Below are 26,813 nucleotides of genomic sequence, written 5' to 3'. Positions count from 1 at the left end.
TTGAGAATTGAGTGATTTCACTTAAAGTAGACAAATAGGTCCTTCAGCAAGGAGATAGCTGAGCTCTAATATCGGAAGGGGGGGGGGACTCGAGGAGACGTTGTGTGTGTGTGTGTGTGTGTGTGTGTGAGAGAGAGAGAGAGAGAGAGAGAGAGATTTAAAAGAAAGGATTCAACTCTGATTAAACACACAGGCCGTTTATTAATGCACACGCACCCGTGCTGTTTTGCAAACCCAGCAGTTCTCTTGTAAAGCTATGGAAACCTATGTCTGAAAGCGTTTTGAATGAAATTAGTCAGAGATATAAATTAAAAGCTTCCTGATGTACACAGCCAGGGACGAAGACGGTCAGTATGTGGAAACTTTGATGTATTAGTGGCAGAGACAACAACAACAACAATGTTATCTTAACCCTCCCTCTTAGGACACTTTACAGGGTATGCCATCAACAAAGCATCTTTTTCTCCGTACATCTGACAATGCAAAAGAAAAAAGAGGGGGACCTGCATACAGAATTTATCTTATTTGGCACTATTTGCCTAAACACGAGACTTATGATAAAGTCCTTGCTGTACAAATGGTATTGCAGTTGGTGCATCCCCTATTATAAATAATCGCTGTCTATCTTTCAGTGTAGATTCAAGGACATGTTCACTTTCAGCCTATCAGTTCAATTAGAAAAGGTCTATTTGCTGTCAATGTCTGTATCTCATGGAAATAAGGATGCACTAGTTCATAAACAAATCAAACTACTGTTTTTTTGTTTTTGTTTTAAAAAGGCATTGATGCAGCTAAAAGCTGTTGTGGGATACACAGAGGATTAAAAACAACCGCAGCAGCAACCTACGCCTCTGCAAAGGATCTCAGTTCCTTTATAGCAACTTCTGGACCATTATTCCTCACTAATAATCCATTCAATAAACCCACCTACATAAGGCCTGAAACAAACTGCTGTCATTTACATTTGCTATTTGTTAGAAAACAAATGAAATAGTTGCCTTCCTTGCTGGCTATAATCCTGCATTTGGCTACACACCTGAAAAACTCCTGCTGAAATCAATTAGATTTGCCGGCAAATGCTTCCAGGATTGTCAAAGCCTCCATGTCCCAAAGCAGTGTATCTCTGACTACCATGTGCTATAAGCCACAGCAGAAGGCCATCTTTATTCTTCAGGGTCCTGCCAGTAAGCTCCCAGAGCTGCTGACTGCAGTAGAAAACAGATCGTGCTGGACCAGTCAGAACTTGGTCTGATCCAGAAGGGTCGTTTCCTTTGCACTTTCAACATTGAAAGACTATCAGAAACAGCTTTGCATGAAGAAAAACACCTGGATGCTAGAAATACAAACTGGGTGAGATAAAATTCACCGTGCAAAAGTGGGCGGGGAGTGCAATATTTCTTGCCAATATTTCCTACTGTTTTCAAAAGTTGCTCTTTGCTACTTCAGTTACAGATAGGTAGCCGTGTTGGTCTGCCATAGTCAAAATATTTTTTTTCCCTTCCAGTAGCACCTTAAAGACCAACTAAGTTAGTACTTGGTATGAGCTTTCGTGTGCATGCACACTTCTTCAGATAACACATCTGTATTTGCTACTTCATACATCCTTAACTGAAGTTAATGGAATTGCATAAATTTTGTCATAGGGCATGCGGGCAGAATAAAGTCAGCATAATGGAAAGTGGAGGAGGGGAGAGGGCTCTTGTGCTGGAGCCCTGATTGTAGGTTTCCCACAGGCACCCAGGTGGCCCCTGGGAGAACAGGGTGCTGTGCTAGATGGGCCATTGGCCTGACCCAGAAAGCTTTTCTTATCGTCTTATGTTCCTTCCAGGATCTTCAAGTAGTCCAATGCTAGGCATCCAGTCCCACAGCACAGGTCCGGCAAAAAGAGTCTGTTGGGAAAAGGTATTGAGGTTTAAAGCACTTTGGGAATCGTAGTTCTGTGAGGGGGATAAGAGTCTCTCAGGGGCAGTTTCAGAGTAGCGTGACTGGTGCAGTCACACTGGGTGCTGTGCTGCAGGGGGCGCCACTACAATGCTGTAGAACCGAGAGCAAGAGGTGGGAGGGGGGTGCACCAAATTTTAGCGTTGCACGGGGCACTGTTAAAATTTGAGAGCCCAAAGTCTCCTAACTGTAAGCATCCTTAACAAACTACATTTCCCAGGATTCTTTGGGGGAAAACAAAGTGGCATCATAGTGCTTGAAATGGATAGTGCAGATGGGTCCTAAGTTAATTAAACTTCACTACAAACTTGCGTATAAAATTATGTGAAGGTAAACGCCGACTAATCATAGAAACTATGGCTGCTTCCAAAGACGGAATTTGCCACTGTTATTCAAGTTTGGATTGTTGGAAAACACTGGGCAAGATTCTGTAGGACTGCTGTTTAGGCAGCTCTTATCTAGCCCCTACAAGATGAGACAGCTATATCGCTTGTATAGATGGTGGAGGCACAAACATTTTGGCAGAGACATTCTTGCAGTGTGGCTTTCACACGTATTTTATTATTATTTTAAATGTGACCTTCACACTACGTTGGAGTGGCACGTTTCCACTTCATTATTATATCTTCTCTCTCTCTTTTTGGGGGTGGGGTGGGGGGGGGTTCAGAACGGCTTCAGAGACTTATGTTGAAATTAATTGAGCCCAATTACCTCTGACTTCTTTCTCTGTGGTCTTTTTTAAAACCAAGCTAGTGGTCGGATTTGATGATACAGCAAGGTACTTGAAAGAAAGCACCTATACTAATGAGGCTGGTGGGTTGTATCTAAGAGCCTAACTACATGTTACGCTAATTGCATGGCTATCTGCCTTGCCAGGGGATTTCTTTATTTGTTTCTCAAATGTTAGCATGAGAATAATTTATGTCAGGATCACCGTGCATGGATTGGGGGAGCTTTAACTTTCCCTCCCAAGCTGTGGTCCCAAACTGAAACCATCCCTGCACTGCCATTCGTGTGGGAAGAACTCCCACGGGCTTCAGTGAGAGCGTTTCTCTATTGGTAATTACAGTGCAGAAGAGACTTTTTTTATTGCAATCACAGCTAGAAAGGGGACACTTAAACCTCACTAGCTATAATACTAATCAGAATTCGCACCCTGTGCTTAGGAATTGTTTTTTTTTTTAAAAAAACAAACAAACACTGATGTGGCTACCAGTGTGTGACTTTGGCTCTGAGTAAGAACAGGTGGACTCAGATGGGCAAATCTGAAAATTTAGATGTCTCTCCATTTCCCATATATCCAAATTAGTTTTTTGTAAGTTCTAACAAAAAATTGTAATTCTTTTACTGCCCGTTTCTCCTGACGTACACAATTTTGTATGCAGCATTGCCTAATAGATACACATTTTCCCTAATCCCCCATTTTAAAAGTTATTTTCACCAATATATGCATTTTTAGGAACATCGTTGGTCAGAAAACTGCATCTCAAAATTTGGAGAAGTAAAAATTCTGAAGGGTAGCTGTGTGTTTTGGTTTAATTGTTTCTGGAAGTGTGAGTTAGATAGACTCACATAAACCAAACTAAAATTTTCACCCATTTCTAGGTCAGGGAAGGGGATGTCTCCCTGCTGAGCAGGACTCATATCCTGTCTGCTTTCACAAACAAGGAATCCTTGGGAAATTGTATTAATTCAACAGATTTCTTTTTGTTTATCTCAACATCCCCCAAAATTGTTGTTTTAGACAAGCATATAGAGACCATCCCCTTTTCCCTACTGAGAAATATTTCTAGTCTTACTATAACACTTTTAATTTCAAGAATAAAAAATCAGGATTCCCCTACTTTCAGTTTGCTTCGATATTTCACTTTGGGCGGACTTGGCGTGAATTCTCGTTTCCGTGAGATTAAGTCAACAACCTTGAATTTAATCTGGAAGGCCCAAAATACAAGACTGCAGTCAAGTAGTACTTGAAAAGCAGGAAGCAACATTTTAAGCTGCACAGAAGTTTTCTGCAAAGGAAGTGCAGTGTACAAGTTGAAGCTGAGTTTCCTGCTTTGTGAGGTGGTTTGATCCTAAACAAGGTGCTATTTTGAAAGATTTTCCTGTCTCCCTGATCAGGTCTGTTTTCGTTCCACTTTCTGCACAGTGTGGAAGGGGTTGTCTTTGACATTCTAGAGGTTAAAGCAAAAGGAAACAGTAACGAGGCATAATAGGCACATGGCTTAACTGTGGCATCTGTAATGTGGTTTATTGGCTCAAAATATACGTAGGCTCAAGCATCTCTCTAAGGCTTCTCTTTCCGTTGATAATATTGAGTCCTGGAGCGGTTGAGGAGGCTCAGTGTTGCAATGCAAGGCATATCTTCCATTCCATGGAACTCAGAATCTTTCATGAATGATCCTGCACAGTCAACTGGTTGAAGGGGATGTCCAGTGTAAATAGAAGTATTGCCATTGTCAGGGAAGAACAGGGAGAAAAGTGAGTTCAGATTTATTTAGTTGTTTGTGACAACTACAGCCTGGGTAATGACAAGCAAACGAGACATAGGAGCCAACTCCTAGGGATCAAGGTCCCTTCGCCCCCCCCAAACTATTTGAAGAGTTGCCCCTCAAAAAGTTGATGGGCATTGCCATTCAAATGGCGTCTGCTGTATCATGTGATTGATTATGTGGAGCAGGGCTTACCTGCCCCCCTCAATATTTTATCTAAGTTGGCACCCCTGGGTGGAAAGATTCTAATGTTTCTTGTGCAAGAGTAGAAAAGGGCTGTGGTTTTTACTCCCTACTTGCGAGATTCTTGAAGGCATCTGGTTGGCCAGTGTGAGAAGCAGGACAAGGCTGAACTTGGTAGGCCTTTTGCATTACCCAGCTGGACTCTTCTTATATTCTTTATCTTCACACAAGGGGGAAAATTTAAAGCAGTATATGCTTGGTAAAGTAAAGTCCTGGTCCCACTTTTCAGAAATTTGCCTTACACATTTGTCTGCTTTTATAATTACTGATAAATTAATTTGCCAATGCAGTGGCAGATTTGTCTCAAAAGTGCCATAGATACTGAGATTCTAGTCACCAAGAAACCTTCTCTTTACTTCAGGATATATGCAAAAAGTAATAAAAAATAAATAAAAGCATGCTATTAGACATATGGATGCATCCATATCTGAGGGGGAAATACTGAAGGTTACTGTAAAGTTCCGAAACAGAGGCCAACTAGATGGGGTGAAGAACCTGAAATTTAAGGCAGTATAAAATTAAAATTAAAAAATGCCAATTTACAGAGTTTCTGTAAACTGTTTTTTTAAAAAATCTTTTCATTTTTAAACAATTTTATATAGTGTAAGCTACAATAGGTTTTATTGTCTTTAAAAAGAGCATAGCCTGTAACTTCCAAATATCTCTAAGAAGTCCTTCTTTAGGGTTTGAAGTTGAAATCGATAGCTTATCCCTGTTTGAGGCAGAATTTGGCCCTTGGAAGTCTACCTCTCAAGTGGCTGCTATTTGAGGCCATCTTTTGATTAACATGATATTTGAAGCAGACTATGGCTAGAGAAGCAATATATACCCCACTGTTCAAATCCGTGCCACAAAATCCTACAGAGACCTAGTTAATGAAAATCAACCTGCTCCAATCGTCATTGGGAAATACCTCCACTGTTAGCAATCAATTGAGGACGAGTTTGGCGTTTGGAGGTGGGGGCAAACAAAAGCCAAATACACAGGCCGGGGGGGGGGGAGCATCAAAGAGGTTCTCACTCCCAGCCTATTGCTCTATTTAAGGGGCCAATAATTCGGCAAGGTTGTGCACTAAATAATTTGTAAGCCTTCAGAACATGCAGGTTATTGTTTGCGGACAGATGGTGCATCACATTTTACTGCTTATTCCTTCTGTGGTTTCTCATATGTACGACTGATGTGCATTCTGAAGTCTTTGTTTCCTTGCTAAAATCTCTAATCTAAAACAGGCAATCAAGCACACAGACAGTGGTTCAGAAAGCATAATCATAGCTTGAAAGGGAGGGGGGCAGAATCATCTGCAGTTAAAAAGCAGATGTGTTCACTAGAAATGCATGAAGGTTATCAGGAATATCCAAACGGGGCAAATAAATAAAATTAGGGAGCTTTGAAAAATTGTCCCAGCAAATGGCTTTTTTAGGTGGCCAGATTCCTGAGTAATCATTTATCTTATTTTGATGCGCTGGGCATTAATTAATTATTATTGTTATTACTATTATTATCATTTAACATTTTCTGCTATTGTTTATTATTATTATTATTATTATTAATTGAATTGTTATGATTTGGAGATCAACACTGCCCTTGAGAGTTAAATTGCACTGATATAGAGGAAGGAAATGAGACAAACTAACTCAACTCTTTTTTCCCCTTTCTTCTTTCCACTGATCCTCCCCCCCTTTCTTATTCTGAAGATAGAATTACTGTTTGTAAGCATCTGAAAGTCATTAGAGGCTCCGCAGTCTGTCAGGTGCCGATACAAAGGAACTGCTGAAACCGAACGGGATCCTGTGCAGAGTGCTGGGAATTTGTCATGTGGTGATGAGCAGTTATAATAATATATGAGCAAATCACAAGCATTCTGCAAATTAATCAAAATTCCCCCCTCCCTCTCTCCCTCCCTCCCTCCCCCGGCTTTCTCCCTCGTCTCTAAGAGAGTGGCTTTGCCGGCAGACGTAGGTGAAACAGTTTTACTCACAGATGGTAGCGCTGGCATCAGATGGAATTTATATAACAGTAATTCTGATTTCCTGCCAAAGTAGCACTGAAAACACGAGGGAGATAGTACAAGACAAGTCATGTGGTTTTGCTGAGGTTGTTGTGGGAAGTTTAAAGGAGTGGGGGGGGGAGGAGGAGGAAGAAACCCCCCTCTCACATTTTCCTCTTTGCATTTTATTGTTTTAGCCTGAAGGGCCAGAAATTGTACGCCGTTCCGCCACGGGCAAAAAAAAAAAAAAAAATCCAACACGTCGTCTTCTTTTCTTTTTTTTATGAATTGTGCTGAAAGAGGGCTTCACAGCTGTTGGAGCTGCTGGCAGGGGGAGAAAGCCCACATGACTTCTTATCATCTCTCTTGCCTTACAAGGGATGAAAGGAGGGAGGGTTCAAGAGGTGGTGGCCTTACATGTTTAAAGGGAGGCAGGTTCGTCCTTTCCAGGAAGCTGTGCCATGTTCACTTTCATTAGACTCCCTCTGGCATAACAAAATAAGGGGAGGCTTTTTTATTTATTTTCCGAGCGCTCCGCAAAACAGAGACGCAAAGGACATATTTTTCATTTGATGCTGCTTGATGCAATCTGGAGAATGTAGAACCATGCGTCCTCTTGAAATGAGTAGCTCAGTAGCAGGGCACCTGCTTCTGTGCAGAAGGTCCCAGGTTCACTGGTCAGGCAGGGAAAAACTCCCTTTCTGAAACCCAAGAGAGCTGCTGCTAGATGGACCGTGGGCCTGACTCTGCAGAAGACAGCCTCCTGTTCTGCTTTTTTAAGCGCTGCACAAAAATGGCCTCCAGAAATTCTGGGGCAAGGAGATGGCAGAAGGCAACCACGCCACCAAACTTTGCCAGCAGCAGGAGGGAGCCTCGCCACTGGCTGGCCAAGGATCACGGCCGCAGTCTAAAATGCTAAGGATCATGCTCCCGAGCTGCTAAACCTCTGTCCACGTTCTTTTCCAACGCAAATAAATCCTGCGTTACGATATTCTGCGGCCTCTTCAAATCAATGGCTAAACTCCCATTGAACTGAATACTATCGGACAACAACCATTTATTCTGTATTGATAGCTAGTCTTAATGTTATTGTTCTAATACTTAAAAATGATATTTATGGTCTCTATCTGTTTCTTCCGTTTCGCAGCTCTTTAATTAGGACCGCCATTGCTCCAATTTTAAAAGCTTAATTTACGGCGTTCCCCACCACAAAAGGTGTGGTCATGAGCATGCGTTTAGATGGCTCTAAAGGGGTTTGAGACAAATTCACTGAGGAAAACAGTCCGCCAGTGGCTACTTATCATGCTGGCCATGTGCATCCTTGAGTCTCCAGAAGCTGTGTGCTTCTCACTAACAGTTGCTGGGGAGCAATGGGGCACGACTACTGTTTCATGTGCTTCCCAGGGGCATCTCTTTGGCCTCTGTAGGAACCAAAATATTGCACTAGAGGGAACTTTGAACTTATGGAAATTTACAAAATTATGCATGGCATGGAGAGAGTGGATGGAGAAAAGCTTTTCTCCTTCAGAACTCATGGAGATTCAGGACAGAGAAAAAGAAGCCCTCCTCCTTCACGCAGAGCACACTGTTAAACTATGGAACTCACTCCCACAGGACACATCGATGGCCACCAACCTAGGTGATTTTAAAAGAGGATTGGACACACATTCATGGAGTAGAGGGCTATCAGTGGCCACTAGTCATTATAGCTATGCTCTGCCTCCACATTGCCCATTTGTTTTGGTTTATGTGGCAGCGGTGAGATAAGTGGATTAGACAGAAACGTTACCATGCTTCATTACATCTGGTTGCAGGCATCTGTCATTCCCTGGCCATACATTCTGGACCACATCCAGAAGTAAAACCAAAGGGAGACACTTTTCATTCTATTTATATATTTATTTATAAAAACTATTTGTTTACTGCAATTCATAAAAAAGACACCAGAGCAGTTTACAGTTGTACATAAATGTACAAAATGTAAAATTCCTTTCCCCCCCACCAGTCCCCAACTAGGGATGTGAGAAGGCACCATATTCATTCTGCCCTGTATTCATCACATGCTGCACTGTTTCCATTCCACTGCAATTCATCTTCCGCCAAAAATGGCATCATACATCTTGCCCGCACGTGTACTAATTAAAATACAGCAAGAATTTGTTTAGATACAAAGTAATGAAGCCGCATTTCTAAATTGGAGAGTTTTGCCAATGCACATCTCTGGATGGGCTTCAAGCAAAACAAAAAAACTCTTTTAGGAAAAAGCGCTGTTTTTTTCTTCTTGTTAAAGTTAGTGAATAATACCTAGATAATGTGTAACGCTGCCATTTATAAATCACTAGCAAGGAGTTTTTGAGGCACCTTACTAAACTGTCACTACAGGTTATGGCATCTTGGGTGGTAAGACAAGTTATAATGTGACAAAATACCAGCTAAATTATTCAACTTTCATAACAAAGCAGCATCTCAGATTAAAAAGCAAAAGCTTATTTATTTTAAGTGACACCAAAGAAGCAGAGAATAATATAAGAATCTAGTTGAACTAAGATATTTAGGCAGGCAATACTTAACCCCTGTAAAATGCAGGTGTTCAGCATTCTTGCTACATGGAGATCTGCATAGAATTGGGTCATATTGTTGGGTTGTGTAATACCCATCTGACAAATTTCACCAGGCTTAGCAAAGCTCTTTTTCACTTAACTTAAAATTGCTCAGATGTATTGACCGAGGAAGAACTTCTACATGCATTATGACTTCTTTTGTAAAACAACAATGATGGCTGGTACCCACTGGGATTGGTAGAGCAGAAAGCAGGGAGGCCAACAGTAGGAGGCGCCAGAGCCAATGGCAGGCGCAGACAATTAACTGTAGTTTGTACCTGTGCTGCTTACAGCTGTGTTCTATAAGTGCTCAAAATGTTTTACCACCACCACACATAATTTCCATTTAACCAGGTGGTCTTCTGCATGAGACTAACCTTTCTGCCATATCTGCACAACTTTTCTCTCCCCCCCCCCCAAAGTGCTGGAGTTAAGTTCCAAGAATATTACATCTTCGGCTGTCCAGGTATTATGCAATCTACATTTGTCACAGACGTAATTATATCTAGTTACTTCTGAAGTTTTGATTACTTGTCTTGAAAACCCTTCTGTCTTTTTACCATTGCCTCATGCAACAATAATTCACATATATATATATCGATGACTCATCAACAGATATATTTCACTGGCTTTAAAGGAAAAAATACTTTAAAATTAGTGATATTTCCTCTAAGGTTTGGTGAGTCATTTGATTAATGTCTTAAAAGTATATATAATATGCAGGAAGATGATGAAATATCTGTATATTAGCAGTCATTTTCTTTATATGAGTTTGCTAGCTTCTGCCCTCAACCACTTTATATTAGCTGCATTTTCAAAAGTCTTTATTCTGTTTTTCTTATGCCATTGCATTTGTCTTTACAAACTGTGGGAGGCAACAAAGTTAATAAGATATGTGGAAGGAGTCTTTTCTCTTGAAAAAAGATTGAAACAAATAGTTTTTCTCTTTCCAAAAACTTGGGACAGGATTCATAACTGTGCTATTTGTCCTACAGACCAAAGGGGATTAGGACAGGCAAACCCCATCATCTTCATGCCACTTGGATTGCCTCCAAAATGGAGGAGACCAGCCAGCATGTAAGCTGCCATTTTGAATGTCTCACATTGCCTTGCAGTATAGAACTTGGAGGGCCACCATTTTACTCATCCACAATGCCACAAGAAAATGCCACCATGTAAATTCCCCATAATTGGAAACCCTGAGGCATTGTGGGGAATTGTAAATAGTGGTTTCCCAGACCCATCCACCGAGCACAGGGGCTCATGAGAGGCATCAGCACCAATGGGGCACTGAAGCTGCCCCAGAATGTCTTGTGCTGATGCTGGACCTACAGGAGAGTTTGAGACATCATTGTCATATATTACATGCCAGATGTTTGAAGAAAAACACAGCACAGGTAAGGCCCCATATACCTCTTGCATTGCTCTTTAGATGTGAAAATTGAGCACACCATTTCCGGAGTCGCTACTGTGCAGAGTGTGCTGCATATGTATGGTGTAATTTAACGAGAAGGCACATTTGCCTCCATATCCAAAGTGGATGGAGAGCAATTGATGAATGACTAAAAGAGGAAGGTAGAAAAATCCCCCTAATTCCTGTGTTTGTTGGCATCTGCCAATAACAAACACTGGGGTTGAAGTCCAACCACTGCATTAGCAGCACCAAAGGGACCTCCATGGAGAGCAAGTCAGGGCAATGTGTATGGAGGTCCTGGTCTGCCTAGACAACAATATCCCCTCTCGGCCTCGCTGAGGTGGTCCCAAGGAAAGCAGAGAAATATTTTTGGTGCCATCTTAGCTGCAGGAGTTACTGGAAGGAGGCGCACAAGGTACAATCCAACTGTCTTAGGGACTCCACTCTGGATTTGTGGAAGGGCTCCTTAACCTTTTCTTCTCTGGAAGATGTCCCACAAGTCAACAGGTACAGATTGGTTCTCAGGGTTTACTTCCAAAGGCTTTCTCATAAATGAGTATAGTAGAGGTTTAGGATCAGAGTTTTCCTTCTCCTAGATGGACTACTTTCCCAGGTTAATGAGCTCCACCTGCCCCTAACTTCCCTCAACAGCATGTGCAGAAATGGCATTATTCATTGGACCCACTATTGGTCTTGTACACTCAATCCTCCAGAGCCTGCCTTCGCAAGCAGGAGAAATCCCTAACTTACTGAGGGTTTGAGACCCATCAGCAACTCAAAGTACACCCATTGAAATTGATGGGCATGACTAATGTAGGTTCATTAATTTCAATGAGTCAACTCCAAATAGAATGTATTTGGCTAGGACCATTCTCTTCTACAGAACTGCATAGTGGTGCATTTTGAGCCTTCCAGAAGTCTTGGGTATACCTGGAACTGTCTAGGGATGGCTGAATCAGTCTGTGTCAATTTTTAGTACGTTAACAAATCAATTCTATCCCATATTGTATGAAAATCCATATTTACATATTCATATATATTACAAAATACAAAATATTCATATATATTACAAAATACATGCATGGATACATATTTTTAGCTCAATGTAGTCATTTCTAAATTTATCTAATCCTAAAACACGACAAAGTGCAAGTAGATAAATAGGTACCACTCCAGTGGGAAGGTAAACGGCGTTTCCATGCACTGCTCTGGTTCGCCAGAAAGTGGCTTAGTCATGCTGGCCACATGACCCGGAAGCTGTACGCAGGCTCCCTCGGCCAGTAAAGCGAGATGAGTTCCGCAACCCCAGAGTTATCCGCGACTGGACCTAATGGTCAGGGGTCCCTTTACCTTTACCTTTAAAACAATACTTCAGTTTGCAATACTGCATTTTGTGTGTGGGGGGGGGGAATTTGAGGCAAGTTCTGCATCTTCATATGGATGAGTGGGAATTTGAACCCTGGTTTCCCAGGTCCTAGTCCAACACTCTAACTACATCACACTGGCTGCCGAACGAGACTGCATTTTGCCTTTCACCCATTTCAGCAGCTATTTTGATCTAGGCCATTTCAGCCCATGCCAGCCATCTCTTGCGCGTGCCCAATGGTACTCAGGGTGACAAAACAGCTGTCCTTGTGATAACTGGGGCAGCTGCCCTTTGCAAAACAGAGCTATTTACTCAGAAGCTCTTTTCAGCTGCTTCTGTTGCCTATGTTCGGACCAATTCTCATCTAGAAAGTTTCCGAAAACTTTCATTACAGATATGTCATTGGCTGGAGCCATCTCAGTTGGTCCAGCAATAGGGGAGCTCTTCAAAATGTATATTGTGAGACTCATAAAGCAGAATGGCTTCATCACAGCCATTATTGCCTATTGGGCAAATGTATTTATTCAGCATTTTTCTCCCCTGTCCATATTATTACGTTCCAGGTCAGAATGGCTGCTTTAGGGCCATTCTGGTCTATTGGGGGATGCAAAGACCGTTTTAGAATGTTAGCTGTGGATAGGAAAACTATGCCAAGAAAACTATGCAGAGAGAGGAGGGAAATCTAAATGCATAAGCACCACAATAGCCACTAGTCAGGTTTTCAGTATAAAAAATAAAAGTTGCAGCTCCTTAAATTGCAGGTCATCGTAACTGAAAATGGGAGCAGCCTCTTAGTGCTTTACAGAAGTTGGATCATGAGTCCATCTACTTCACTGCTGTCTACACTGACTGGCAGCTGCTCTCCAGGGTCTAAGAAAAAAGCTTCACCCAGCACTACCTGAATATGCCAGGGGACAGAACCTGGGACATTCTTCACAGAAAATATACACACACACACAATTTCATCTGTATGCCACCTTTCCATAGTTCAAACCGTGCTGCAGACCTTTTCCTCCACCTGTCAGCAAGGACAGGTGATGGGGGATGGATCCTCATCTCTGTCAATTCTAACAATTCTAATTGCATCCAAAAGGCCCATGAGTGCCGTAGTTGGTGTACATTATGATGCACTCGAGGTCCCAAGGGCTGAAAGCTCAGGATGGGGTAGAAATTCAATCCAGTTCTCATCTTTAGATGGACATTGCTAATTTGCACTTCTCAAAACAATCTGCAAACACAGCTCTCCTTCACAACCCACGCTTCTCCAAATTTTGCAGTGCAGTTCTTCAGCCAAGTCACGTGCACAAAAATGCACATAAATTGTCCATAACATGCAGAATGACATACAAAAACAGATGCAAAGGAATATTGCTTTGGAAAAAATGAACTATGTTTATTAGGCAAAATTGCATATGAAGCCATGTCTATTGGGAGAAATACGTGCTAAAATGCTGCAGAATTTTCAAGAGGACTTGTTCTTTAAAAAAAATAAAATCTCAAACTGCTGTGGAAATGGACATATTTAAGATTAAGAGGGGAGAAATTAGAAATTGAAATTGACAGATTTGTCAATCCCTACTAGAAGCAGGCAAACAGATTAAAAATGATCCAGGAAAAATATTTTTCTATAGTAAAGATATTTACAAATATTATAAAGGGTAAAGGTAAAGGGACCCCTGACCATTAGGTTCAGCCATGGACAACTCTGGGGATGCAGAGCTCATCTCGCTTTATTGGCCAAGGGAGCCGGCGTACACTTCCGGGTCATGTGGCCAGCATGACTAAGCCGCTTCTGGCGATCCAGAACAGCGCACAGAAACGCCGTTTACCTTCCCGCCAGAGCGGTACCTATTTATCTACTTGCACTCTGATGTGCTTTCAAACTGCTAGGTTGGCAGGAGCAGGGACCGAGCAATGGGAGCTCATCCCATTGCGGGGATTCCAACCACTGACCTTCTGATCGGCAAGCCCTAGGCTCTGTGGTTTAACCCACAGCGCCACCCGTGTCCTAAATTTAGCATGGCTAAATTGCCCTTAGTCTTTTTCTCAGCACAATCTCACCATCTTGTATTCTGAACATTTTTTTCAGTTGAATTGCCCCTGAATTTGGATTTCCCTGCTGGGCTGAAGCAGCCAAATAATTTTGAGCACCACCAAAATAATGATAACATTAGTCAAAACAAAACAAAACACACAATTGAACGGGGTATACTTGTGTCTTCACATTCCTAATTTCAACTTTTGGGTTTAAAGGGGGGGGGGGAGGGATGTGTTCTCTTTTGGCCTTAACAGAAAGCTTCTTTAAAAAAAAAAGTTCATTTCTAGATTATCCTCGCTTCTTTATCTAAATGTTCACATTGTAGAATGTGAATATGTGTGCGTTGTGTTTTGTTCCTCTTTGCATCTGCGTATAAACAATATCTGTACAAATATTCAAAACTATAAAACACATCATAGTGGGAAAAGCAGAAGGATTCTGAGTAATAGACTATTGGCATTTTTCTTTGAAATTACCATTTCTTGCTGTTTTGGGAGAAAGCCATGATTTTGCTGCTATTAGTACACCCGTAACAATTTGGAATTAATTCCTCATCTCAGCCATATGACTATTCTAATGATCCTTTTTACACTCCAGTACAATCCCCTACATATGTGCCTTTTTAGAGCACAAAGACATATTTCATGGTGGAAATTTATGTGGAATTTGGACACTGATCAAATATTCATAGCAGGACAGAATTAATTTACTTTGATCAAGAAAATAAACATTTTTAATGTTGATTGTCTTTACCTTATCTTATTAGTGCATTGCCCTGTAGTCTTCTTAGAATAATGGATGCTTCTTGTTGCCAGTAAATTAGCAACTATTAAAGAGGTCACTTTTTGACTTGTACAAGTACTGGCTATGATTCAGAGCTCTGGTGTGCCGGGACTTCATTTCCTTCTACAAGAAGAATATTGTTATATGTCCTAATTTGAGCATTTCTGCAAAAGGAGAACAGAATCTATTGATTGAGGTATTTATTATATTCCAGCTTCCCGGATAAAAGCCTCCTCAAAATGACTCCCAGCATAGCCAAACCAATACAGTGTAAATTGGGGGTAGTCAATGAGTTTCTCTCCAGCTGTTGTTTTGGACTCCAAGTTCTATCATCCCTGCCCACTGGCCATGCAACTGAGGTTGATGGGAATTGTAGTCCAACAACATTTGGAGGCAACCGCATTGACAACTCCTGGTGCAAACAATCCCAAAAACAATTTAAAGCTATAAAACAGATGATATTGTTTCTTTTTTAAAAATTTAAAAAGCCATCATTAAAATAAGATAGCATCATAAAAGTACAAAATTCATGCATGGAAAAGACTCAATGTAACTCATTCTCAATTATTCCTATTAAGGTTTGTTAGGTGCAATTTTGTGTTCTAAAAGTATGGCGCTGCAAAAATTAGTTGAAAAGGGTTTCAGTCCATAGAAACGAACTCGTGAATGAAAAAAGAAAATCTCTCTGAGGTGTGCCAACTTGATAATGGTCATTTGGAGATCTGTTAGCAGCAACAACAAAAACCCTTCAGAATTTCAGAACCTTTTCACTTTGATATGCTTTTTCTTGGACTCTGCGTTCAAGCACACCGTCTCATGAAACTTAATGTGATGTGATGTGACTGATGCAGGCTGACACCATGTTGTCGCAAAGCAACATATCAGAACGCGAATTTGAAGGAAAACAAAACAAAGCTTTTTCCCCTTCCCTCAAATGCTAAATTAACATGGTACCATTTTTTAAAGGGAGGAAAGAAGGTATGGGTATATAAAAGATGGAAATACTTGCTTTTTGCTCTTCCTTTTCCCAAGGGACATTCCTAGAAACCTGTTGCCAACATAGGTCCGCTGCTCCAATAAGGCACGCAGGAATAGCTGGAGGTAACCTAGTTCTTGGTCTTGTAAGTTCTTCCCTTTATCAAACAAAGCATTTTGGCTAACTCAGGTACACAAGACTCAGATCGACCTAAGATGAAAAGTTGAAAATGAATATTAAGAAGAGGTAATTCCATGCAGATGCAGTAGAAAAGAAAGTAGTGTACTAATAATACAAAATAACACGGATTTCATACTAGTTAAATGTTACAGATTTCCCCCAAACAATCCTGGAAGTTGTAATGCAGTGAGAGCATGGAGGATTGCCTGTTAGAGAATGGTAGTCCTTCTCACAGTTCCCAGGGTTCACTAGGAACTGGCCTTTAAGCAAGTTTAACTCTGCTTGAGGAACTGGATCTTTGCAAAATTTGATACAAACTGACTGACCCACACATCCTGAATTAATATGTAGATTGGAGCATAGTTATGCATGGATTTTTGCACTTTCAAAAAGTTTCAAGACTATTTCCATTTCAGGAAAAAAATGCAGATACATTTAAAATATGTATTTTGAGAGAAATGGCACCTTAAAATGTCATGTGGATTTAAATAATCATGGATCAATGCAGAAACACAATGGAAAGTACTCTCTGTGAAGTATAACTGCACTCCCTAGCCGGTGCTTACGAGAGCCACTGAAATGATTGAGTGATTGAGGCATTTTCAGAAAGTCCAAAAAGTGATAGATCACCTTGGTAGATTCATCCTTAAAGTTTGCTACAAGTAGGCACATCAAAAGGGTCTGGGGGGGGGGTCACTTCTGAAACAGGTATGAGATAAACGGAGAAGAGCAAGTTTCCCAGGAGAAACAAAGTTTAGAAAATGTACATAGGCAAGCCATTTTTAAAAAACAAAAACAAAACACTTTGTACTGCCAGAATACACAGTGTTACATCTGAGTTGTACATCTTTCAAAGGTCCCAGAACATTTGACCATAGTGTCCACCTCTCTTGTTTCCACCTGGCTATTCTGAAGCAGTCTTAGTTGCATGGACTGAGCCACAGGTAATCTTACTTTCTAGAATTGCAGCAGAATATTTGTCTTCTGAACTATGAGAAGCCATTCTCTTAAAGCGACTTTCAAATGATTATATGTTGGAAGATACACCCCAGCTAGTATATATGTGATCTATGACTTGAAAAGAAGGAGCCCGCAGCCCCCAAATCCTCCCCAACTACCATCTGATAAAAATGGTATAAATTACTTGCCTGCTTATCTAGGCCTGGTTATTTTAAGATCTTGCTGCCCACAACCAGTTTTGAGCAGTAATTAATGGACGGTGTTACCCAAGAGAAATGGGCATTCTGCTTTGCCCCCTAGTTACAAGCAAATTGCAGATGTTGTTATCTTTTGTAAGACTGATCTCCAGAATGGTTTTTTTTTTGGGGGGGGGGTATGACTGCTGCTGTAAACAACATACCACTTCTTTTGCTCTTACACTTTTTGACCCGCACTGTGTATACATATTTATATATTATTCATACCGGATTAAAAATTGATGTGCTCTTTACTGCTGTTGTACTGCACAGTGACAATACAAATTAACTTATTGTGTACTTAACTTTTCACATGACAGTGATGTGAAATTTTGATGGCCCCCAAAAGTTAGTGATGGAAAAACAAGGCGGCGGAGAGTTGAAACCACTTTCGGGTGCCATTAATGCTTTCCTTGCTTGTTAAACGCAGCTGAATTAATAAGCCCAAACTGTGATATGTTTTGGAGGGATGTGAACATTCAAACCTGTTTGCTGGGAGAATGATACCAAATAGTGAAAGCATTGTGGGGCATAATTAAGTGCTACTTAATTTACACTTATTGGATCCTTCTTTTAAAAAATTGTTTTGAATTAGTGTTAACACTTTAATGAATAAGCGAATCTGCTTGGCAGGTGTCACTGGCATTGCATAGGTAAAGCTAGACTTCAAGTCTTTAATTGCAGGTCCTTAATGATACAATAAGGGATGCAGGTGGTGCTGTGGGTTAAACCACAGAGCCTAGGACTTGCGAATCAGAAGGTCGGCGGTTTGAATCCCCGCAACGGGGTGAGCTCCCATTGCTCAGTCCCTGCTCCTGCCAACCTAGCAGTTCGAAAGCACGTCAAAGTGCAAGTAGATAAATGGGTACCGCTCCGGCAGGAAGGTAAACGGCGTTTCCGTGTGCTGCTCTGGTTCGTCAGAAGCAGCTTAGTCATGCTGGCCACATGACCCGGAAGCTGTATGCCAGCTCCCTCGGCCAATAAAACGAGATGAGCGCCGCAACCCCAGAGTTGGTCACGACTGGACCTAATGGTCAGGGGTCCCTTTACCTTTACCTTTAATGATACAATGCAAGGTCTCCTCAGGAGTAAGTCCCATTAAGTTCAATGGAATGTGACTGCCGGGAAAGTGACTGCATGACTGCGGTTTACATTTCTTAGATTTTTATAGCTGTGTGATAAAGTAAAAAGTAACCGAAAACGTTGTAGAGTTATAGAGCTGTAAGATGCAAATGACTTATGTGGCCATAGTGAATTGTGGGAACTGTAGTTTGTTAAGGGTGCTGAGAGTTGTTGGAAGGACCCCCCCCCCCATTCCTCTAAAAGAGCCACAGTTCCTTGAATGGTTTTAACTATCAATCCCTCTTCCTAGGGAACCCTAGGAATTGTAGCTCTGTGAGGGGAAGAGGGGTCTCCTAGCAACTCTCAGCACCCTTAACAAATGACCATTCCGAAGATTCTTTGGAGGAAACTATGACTGTTTAATGTGGAATAATACTGCTTTAAATGTATAGCGCAGATGAGCCTCAGATTTAGCAGGAAGAAGCTGGTAGAAGCAACCAACGCTGTGCGGCAGATCAAAGGGGGCTCACAAACGGGAGACACAACTGTTTTGGAGATCAAGGGGGGGGGGATGGACTGGAGCTGCCCAAGTTCCTTGGCTGAGGAAGGGGTGGCTAGGTAAATGGTCAGAACACCAGAAGAAAAGAGCCTGTTAGATTACACCATGAAAAACTCTGTCTCAGGATGACCATTTAGGATTAGCATGGGGGTATATGAAGGTGACGTCTCTTTTGAGTCATGTGGACTACAGCATCCAAACAGGTTCCCACCCATTGTGCTGATAAGACAAGCCCAGAGTGGGACCAAAGACTGGGAGTATTACAGGTGTGAAGGAGCTTTGAGGAAACCATTGGGTTCAATGTTCAGTAATGTAGTGGTTCTTATTTAAGATTCCTAGTCTTTCTTTGTGGAGAGGCAGTTTCTATGGGGCCCTCTGACTGTGATGCCTCATTAAGAAATCTGATGAGACCAATTCCCAATAGTATGTTACGTCAACAAGTTTTAAACCCATTTATACACTCAAAATATAGAAACTGCTTGTCGTATTCATCTCCTAAGTTCTGTTTCAGTGATAGGCTGACATATTTATGATAGGCGTGCTTGCATTTGAGGAAAGTGTGTATGAAATGCTAAAGTTAGGGAAAACAGCATACCAGGATGCATTATATTAGGGGAAATTGCACGCAGAAATCTGTATATATTGAGGACTCTTTTTTGTGTTAAAAAAATGCAAATTATTTGGAAAATACGGCAAACACAGTTGAAGATTGGAAACAATTATAAACGGGGACTTTGAAATCGACAGATCTGCCAAAGGCTCCAATCTGCAGATGACAGGCAACTGTGCATCAATATTGTTTTCATATTTCCGAACATGGAAAATCTTAACTTAGCCCTTAAAGGGTGCCCGATGTAGAAGTTATGAGTGACGAACAACCAGAATATGCTCCCTTGACTTATTTTTCTGTCTGCCCTACTTGCCCTTTCTTTTGGTTCTTGTTTTTCCATCTGCTCCCTGCTTTGTCCCCTGGTTCAGCTCACTGGGGCCTTTATCTCCATGCTCCTAGTATCTCATCCTACTAAGCTTTGAGGTTTCACATTTGCCACCTGGCTCCATATACTTCCACTTGCCTTGGAATCTGACGGCAAGGGTTTTCCTCAGCAAACTTATCTTTCTTTTCAGCCCACTGAGCCTTCTACTGCTGACAACTTCCCTCAGCAAATAGGATGTTCGTGGACATCCCATGGCATCACTTCAGCTCAGCCAATGGGTGCCAGAAGTTTCATTGTTACTGCGATATAATCCCTTAGCACATTACAACATAGATTATATGGGTCTGTGAGGTAATAAGCAGATTAAGCCTTAGACTCTAAAGTGCAATTTCTCCATTAATGGCTTTTTAAAACCCTTCTGCTGAAAATTCCAGAGCTGTACCTACCTCCTGTCTATAATTATGGTCTCTGCTTTTCCTAGTACTTTTCCTTTGGGTGTGTAAACTGACACTGCACAGTTAAGAGTAAACTTTCCTTCTTCTTCCTTCATCATCATAACTTTTGAGTAGCACTAGATGGAAAAACAGACAAGTTTTCACTTGGAAAGGGGGTCAATAATGATTTTTTGGCATGTACCTTTTAGAAGAGGGACGCAGGTGGTGCTGTGCTGTAAACCACAGAGCCTAGGGCTTACCGCTCAGAAGGTCAGTGGTTCGAATCCCCGTGATGGGGTGCGCTCCTGTTGTTCAGTCCCAGCTCCTGCCAACCTAGCAATTCGAAAGCATGTCAAAGTGCAAGTAGATAAATAGGTACCGCTCCAGTGGGAAGGCAAACAGCATTTCTGTGCACTGCTCTGGTTCACCAGAAGTGGCTTAGTCATGCTGGCCACATGACCCGGAAGCTGTCTGCGGACAAACACCAGCTCCCTCAGCCAGTAAAGCGAGATGAGCACTGCAACCCCAGAGTTGTCCGTGACTGGACTTAACTTCAGGGGTCCCTTTACCTTTACCTTTTAGCAGACAGGAGTTTGACTTGGATACAATCCACCAATGGCATTTAAATCTATAGATTTAAATGGAATTAAGCAGAATGCTTAATTATTTGATGGATGGCAGTGAAGAAGTTCCATATGTGCCCATCTGGATCATGTCTAATGAATGCATAAAGTCCGAATCATTTGGTCAGTTCTGCCTCTGAAACATGTCTGCATCCTCTGTGCATGTGTGTAACAGAAAGGGGGGGGAAATCAGACGGGAGGGGAAAGGAGGGGGCTAATGTTGTTCTTCATATGTGATTATTAGGTCATGTCTTCCAATAGCCTTAGCTTTTTTATGCAGATAGTCAGGCCCATTTATTTATTCATTTATTTCAGCAAATTAAAGTAAGCTAAGTGCATTTGACCTCAGATGGCCCTGGTCTAAGTTAATTTGAGAGACAAAGCTCATAAAGTTCCAGTAAGACACATCAACAACTTCCCAGCATAGGTTGAAATGTGATTGCGGCAACATAACCTTCCAAGCCAGATGCAGCATGAAGTCTCAGACTGGCTCAGAATAATCTGGAACAATTTGGTGTCTGCAAGGCGGGCCACAAACGCAGCGTGAGAAGGGTGAGCCACCACTTGCTTCCTTTAGCTGCACAGAACCTTGTGAGAACAGAACAGAACACGAAAATGGAAGGAGAGCCTGCTGGACCAGGTCAATAGCCCATCTATTCCAGACTTTTGTTCTCACAGCAGCCAATCAGATACTGCAATGGGAGGCCCTCAAGTAGGACCCAAACACACAGGAGCCTTCTCCCCTCCTGCGGTTTCCAGCAATTGGCATTCAGAAGCATTGCTGCCTCCAACTGTGGAAATAGAACATAGCCATTGGGGCTAGAAGCCACTGATAGCCCTCTTTTCCATGAATTCGTCCAATGCTCTTTTAAAGCCATCAAGGTTGATGGCCACCACTGCCTCGTGTGAGGGGGAATTATGTAGTTTAACTATGTGCTATGTGAAGAAGTACTATATTTTACCTGTCCTGAGCAGCCTACGGTAGGAACAAATCCCACAGTTGACCCAAGGACTTCTTTCTTAAGCCACCAACATTCAGCTTCAATGGGTGTCCACAAAGTTCTAGTGTTAGGAGAGAGGGAAAAGAACTTTTCTCCATCCATTCTCTCCGTGCTATGCATTGTGCTATGCATCAAACGTCTATCGTGTCGCATCTTACCTGCCTTTCACCTAAACTAAAAAATATTAACTCCACCTCTGTAACATCCCTTCTTGTTTCTGTTCTTCTCTAACAATTGAACACCTGAGTGTCCCACTTCCACTTGAAGAAAAAAGAAAATCGAATTCAAATTAAATGTGTGCCATGGCATTAAAATTCCATAAAACTAGTTTATTGAAATAGGCTGCAAAATGACATTCAATTGTACGTGTCGTTTCAGTATTATTTACAAAGTTACATATTTACAAGATACTGGGGATTGGCTGTTGCTTTTTTTTATTTAAAAAAATCCAATAGTATGCAGCGGCGTGCGGACATTGGACTGAGGGGACTAAGCTAGTCCCCTTAATGTTCCCCTGTCACCTCTTTCACAAAGCACAGGAAGTTTCTACCCGGCTTAGGGAGGGAGGCGCAATGCTCAATGCTCACGTGCAAGACGTCACAACACCACACGGATAATATCGACCCCCACACCCCTCACAAACTAGTGCCTCTGCCCCTAACTGTTCCACTATGAAAAATTTCACTGCACGCCACTGACAGAATGTATTTTTGACCCCTATATCCTAGCACTGATCCCACAGGTGACTTTCTAAGGTGCTAAAGTAATGGCAGGGAACGCTGTGTATCCTGAATCTCAAGATGTGTGGGAGGGGGCACAATTAGTGTGAAATTTGCCCAGTCTGTTTTGAAAATAGCAGAGCCAGAGAGGCCCTGTGTCTGGCCAATTAAATCCTGTAAATTTCACATCCTGGGATACTGAGGCACGGCAGTACCTATGAGAAGACTGTGGGCTTGCGTACGCACCATACATTTAAACACTCCCTCAACCAAGAATCTTGGGTACCCCTCACAGAACTACAGTGGTAACTCGGGTTACATATGCTTCAGGTTACATACGCTTCAGGTTACAGACTCCGCTAAGCCAGATATAGTGCTTCAGGTTAAGAACTTTGCTTCAGGATGAGAACAGAAATTGTGCTCCAGCGGCATGGCAGCAGCAGGAGGCCCCATTAGCTAAAGTGGTGCTTCAGATTAAGAACAGTTTCAGGTTAAGTACGGACCTCCGGAACAAATTAAGTACTTAACCCGAGGTACCACTGTACAGTTCCAGGCACCCTCAACAAACTGGTGGTCGGGCAGAGCTTTAAATGTATAGGGTGTAAGCAGAAAGGGGATGTATGATTCAGTCCACATATAAGAGAAGGGGATATTTGTGTTTTTACATTATTCCATTCTGTGAACTGCACTACAGAGGCTGGGTGGCAGGGAACCCCTGCAGACCTGAGGAAATGCTAACCCAATGTTTGTCTGTTGCACAGGTCACCGGCCTTTCCAGTGCAGATACTGCCCCTACAGTGCCTCTCAGAAGGGAAATCTGAAGACCCACGTCCTTTGTGTCCATCGCATGCCTTTTGACAACAGCCAGTATCCAGACCGCAGGTTCAAGCGCTCCAGAGTTGACGCCGAAGCTTCTGGGAATTCCGAGGAACCTGGAGCTGTCAAACCTGGGAGCTCGACAGAGTTAACGGAGGAGGGCAGCCAGGCCCAGGAGTAATGCCGCAGAACAAATCAATCTGTATATTGCAATATTATTTTACACAGTTTTTTAGATATGCATTTCGGGTAACACAGAGAGTTTGCTTAACTGCCTTCTGAGGAAAACAGATTGTGCGCAAATTCCCAGAAGCGTGCAGGATGTTTAAGACATTAAAGACAGACACACACGCATGCACACACACACACACACTAAAAAGAGAAAGAGGGAAAAAACAACAACAACCAGCCCTTGAAAATGGCTGTTAAACTGTTACCTGGCAACAAGTACTTCCAAACAATGTAGGTGGAGATAAATCAAGTGGGTGTTGTTTTTTCTTCTTCTTCCCCCAAATGTGTGCAGGTTGCAAGATATCTGTGTCTGTGTGTGTGTGTGTGTGTGAAAAATACTGAAATAAAGGGCGCATTTCTAACACTAAAGTGGTCTTTATCCAGAAAGAATGCTCTTACCAGAATATCTATCTATATATCTATATCTGTGATACCATCTTCCTGATTTAATGTTGCCTTGAAGATTGTGGGAGTGGGGAAGTGTGTGTGTGTGTGTGGGGGGGTGTTCCTGTGTTTTCATTGTTGAAAACACCTTTTTAATATGACACCGACCGCTGCCATTTGCCTACGTCGTAATGAGACGTGTTGGTGGAGTGAGGTGGTGCCAGGCTGACTGGAGCTGTCCCTGCTGAGAAAATCAATCCAAGTGGTGCTCCAACTCTGCACTCTCAGAGAAATTTTAGACGACCCGTAAGCTACAGTCAGTGCTGACCTGTATTGAAAAGGATTGTGCTGTTAACATTTTAATTTCTGAAATATATATATATAGATATAGATATACATATTATATATAGCGAAAGACACACACACAGAGACGGCCAAATGAGTCAAGGATTAGAGCAGAAAGGGGGGGGATCTGCAGGCCAGCAAAACACTGCAGTTAATTGTACAATGTGGTTTTTCGGGGGGACTGTATTTTTCTTCTTTTTTTTAGATGGACTTGCAGTATTGAGAGAAATGTTGTCCCCCCCCCCTTCCTATTTTGTTCCTTTTTAATGAAGTAGGTTGCTATAGAGAGATTTAGAAATACAATACTGAAGGAGCGTGCTGGATAGAGAAACTAGTTAGCCTTGTCTAGAGAAGATACCAGTGCAAAAAAAGGAGAAATAATTATTATTCAATAGAAAGTTGGTTTCTTTTCTTTTCTGTTGTTTTTTTTTTAAGAAAGGGGGGGAGACTTGAATGAAAGATTCCCCAGGCAAGATTAGTTTTCGTTTATTAGGGTGCTGTTGTTATTATTCTTTTTTTAAAAAAAGTGTTGCAGACATTGTGCAGGACAGTGTATTTTGTTTTTTACTGGAGAAATCTCTTTTCAAGCAATTTGACCTAAAATATGAATCCAGACATCCTGCCCCTTGTCTCTAGTGAAAGGGGAAAAAAGATGAAGGACGAAAAATGTGTTAGCTAATATTTCTTTGTTTTTTTTGTAAGGAAAAAAAAGCGTGTTCTATATTTTTGCAGATTTTAGCTTTTCTACTAATTGGCCCCTTCCAAATTTAATCCTGTCGTTTCCCACCTAGGAAGCTTTGGAGAGATTATAATGAAAAACATGACTGAGGAAAAGAAAAAGATAAATGTAAGAGAGCCAGTTAATGGCTTCTCCTTACACCCACTTGAGTGGCAAAAGATTTTAGCCTTTTCATGTACTTCCTTTGAGAGAAGCAAAATTGGTGCTGTTTAAGATGATAGAGAAGTATTAACTTCTTCTAAAAACAAAATCATTCAGACTTAAAAAAAAAATGTAAGTAAGAAAGAAAAAGTCAATATATATCCTTGCAGGCTGGGAGCACAGAGTAAAAAACCCCAGGGCCTTAAAAACTTCAGCTCTGCCTACAGCAGTTTACAAAAAACACTAAACTGCAATCAATGTAAATAAAATTCGTAGCGCTACCCTGAGACTGGAAGAAAGGAAAGAGATTCTCAGGCTAATAAGAAATACAGTTTGCATACGCTGTCAGGAAAAAAATTAAAAACGGTACCATCCAAGTGAAGTTTCAGTTAAACTGAGGTCGCTGTGTAACTTAGACCCCCGTCTGGCAGAGGGCAAGCTGCTTTTCTCATTTTTGGGGAGATATTTTTTTTTCCTAGTATAGTTCTCACTGCCTTACTTAAATCAAGTTGATAAACTTAATGCAACTGTTTCTCATGATCCTAGGTAAAGGATTGAAATGTAATTGAAGACTTTCTGACTGTAGTAAGCTTTAGGATTTTAACTGCACTACCGTGTTTGGTGACTGTGTTTCGGTCGCTTGCTTTTGTGTGTTTGCGCCGCCTTCCGTAACTTAGCGAGAGAAAAAAGAGGAAAAAAAAAAAGATTCCACATTCCATTTTCTTGCACTTTTTTGGAGCTCTTTTCAGTATTCTTTTTGTGTCTTCTGAGCATTTTCAGATACGACAGGCAATAATTCCGTTTGTGACACTGGAAATTCCTCTCCCGTTCTTTGTGATGTGTGTGTTGAATCCATTTGGTCTGGTGCTACTGTCCCTATCTTTTGCCTCTGACATCAGCCTCCCCCCCCCCCATTTTTTTCCAGAACATTTGTAACTTGGAATACAAACAAGTGACAGGAGCAGTGAAACATTGTCAGTTTCTGAATATCATCATGCTTCTCATATCTAAACATGTCAAGTTTTTTCTCTGTAACTTCTGTAGTCTGTGATATTGGTCAAAATACTGTCTACATTCCTACGCAAAGGAAGAAAAAAAATATCTGTCTTGGAGAAAATCTGAGATCAATAGAGTAGAGGATTTTGTTGCTATGCTTGTAACAATTAGGGGAAAAAAACCTTTGTATTTAAAGTTTATTCTTGGTCATTATTTATTATTATAATACATCAGTTGACAGAACTTTATTCTGGTATAGAAGTATTAAAAGTTGTTTCCCCCCCAGCAAATGACTGTTATTTCTTTCTGTTGTTAGAATAAAAATGTCTTTGAAATGGTACAGTTTTAACCAGTGTTTTACGCAATAAAACCTTTACCTCTGGGGGCAGAGAGAGAGAGAGAGAAAGAGAGAGAGAGATGTTTTCCTACTTTGCTTATATTTAATAGGAAGTTACAGACATAATTTTGCTTCAGCTTTTGTCAGATTTGAGAAAAAAAATGTCACTGGAGTCACAATTGTTAGTCAGCTACCAGAGTGTTAGGCAGTTAAGCTGAGTGTTTGATCAATCCTCTTAGTATTATGGAACAAATCTATAAACAGTATATACAGAT

The 26,813-nt window shown here is 41.4% G+C and overlaps 1 protein-coding gene across 5 annotated transcripts in view; it reads left to right on the top strand.

The window, feature by feature from the left end:
* The window catches only part of ZNF536 (zinc finger protein 536), a 450,709-nt gene extending 424,341 nt beyond the window's left edge, over positions 1–26,368 (top strand). For 3 of the 5 annotated variants that reach the window (XM_083513503.1, XM_083513501.1, XM_083513502.1), the window contains exon 7: positions 23,311–26,368. In XM_083513503.1, coding sequence (XP_083369629.1) covers positions 23,311–23,546 — 236 coding nt within the window. In that variant the 3' untranslated portion in view covers positions 23,547–26,368. Of the gene's footprint in view, positions 1–10,258; positions 10,321–23,310 lie in introns of those variants that run through there. The other 2 variants (XM_083513504.1, XM_083513505.1) reach the window with 2 other exon arrangements.
* The last annotated feature ends 445 nt before the right edge of the window (positions 26,369–26,813 follow it).

Source organism: Podarcis liolepis (genome assembly GCF_965112155.1).
Source record: "Podarcis liolepis genome assembly, chromosome: 7".
NCBI classification, from domain to species: Eukaryota; Metazoa; Chordata; class Lepidosauria; order Squamata; family Lacertidae; genus Podarcis; species Podarcis liolepis.
The sequence above is the reverse complement of the archived record's forward strand: the minus strand, read 5'-3'. Positions and strand labels throughout refer to the sequence as shown.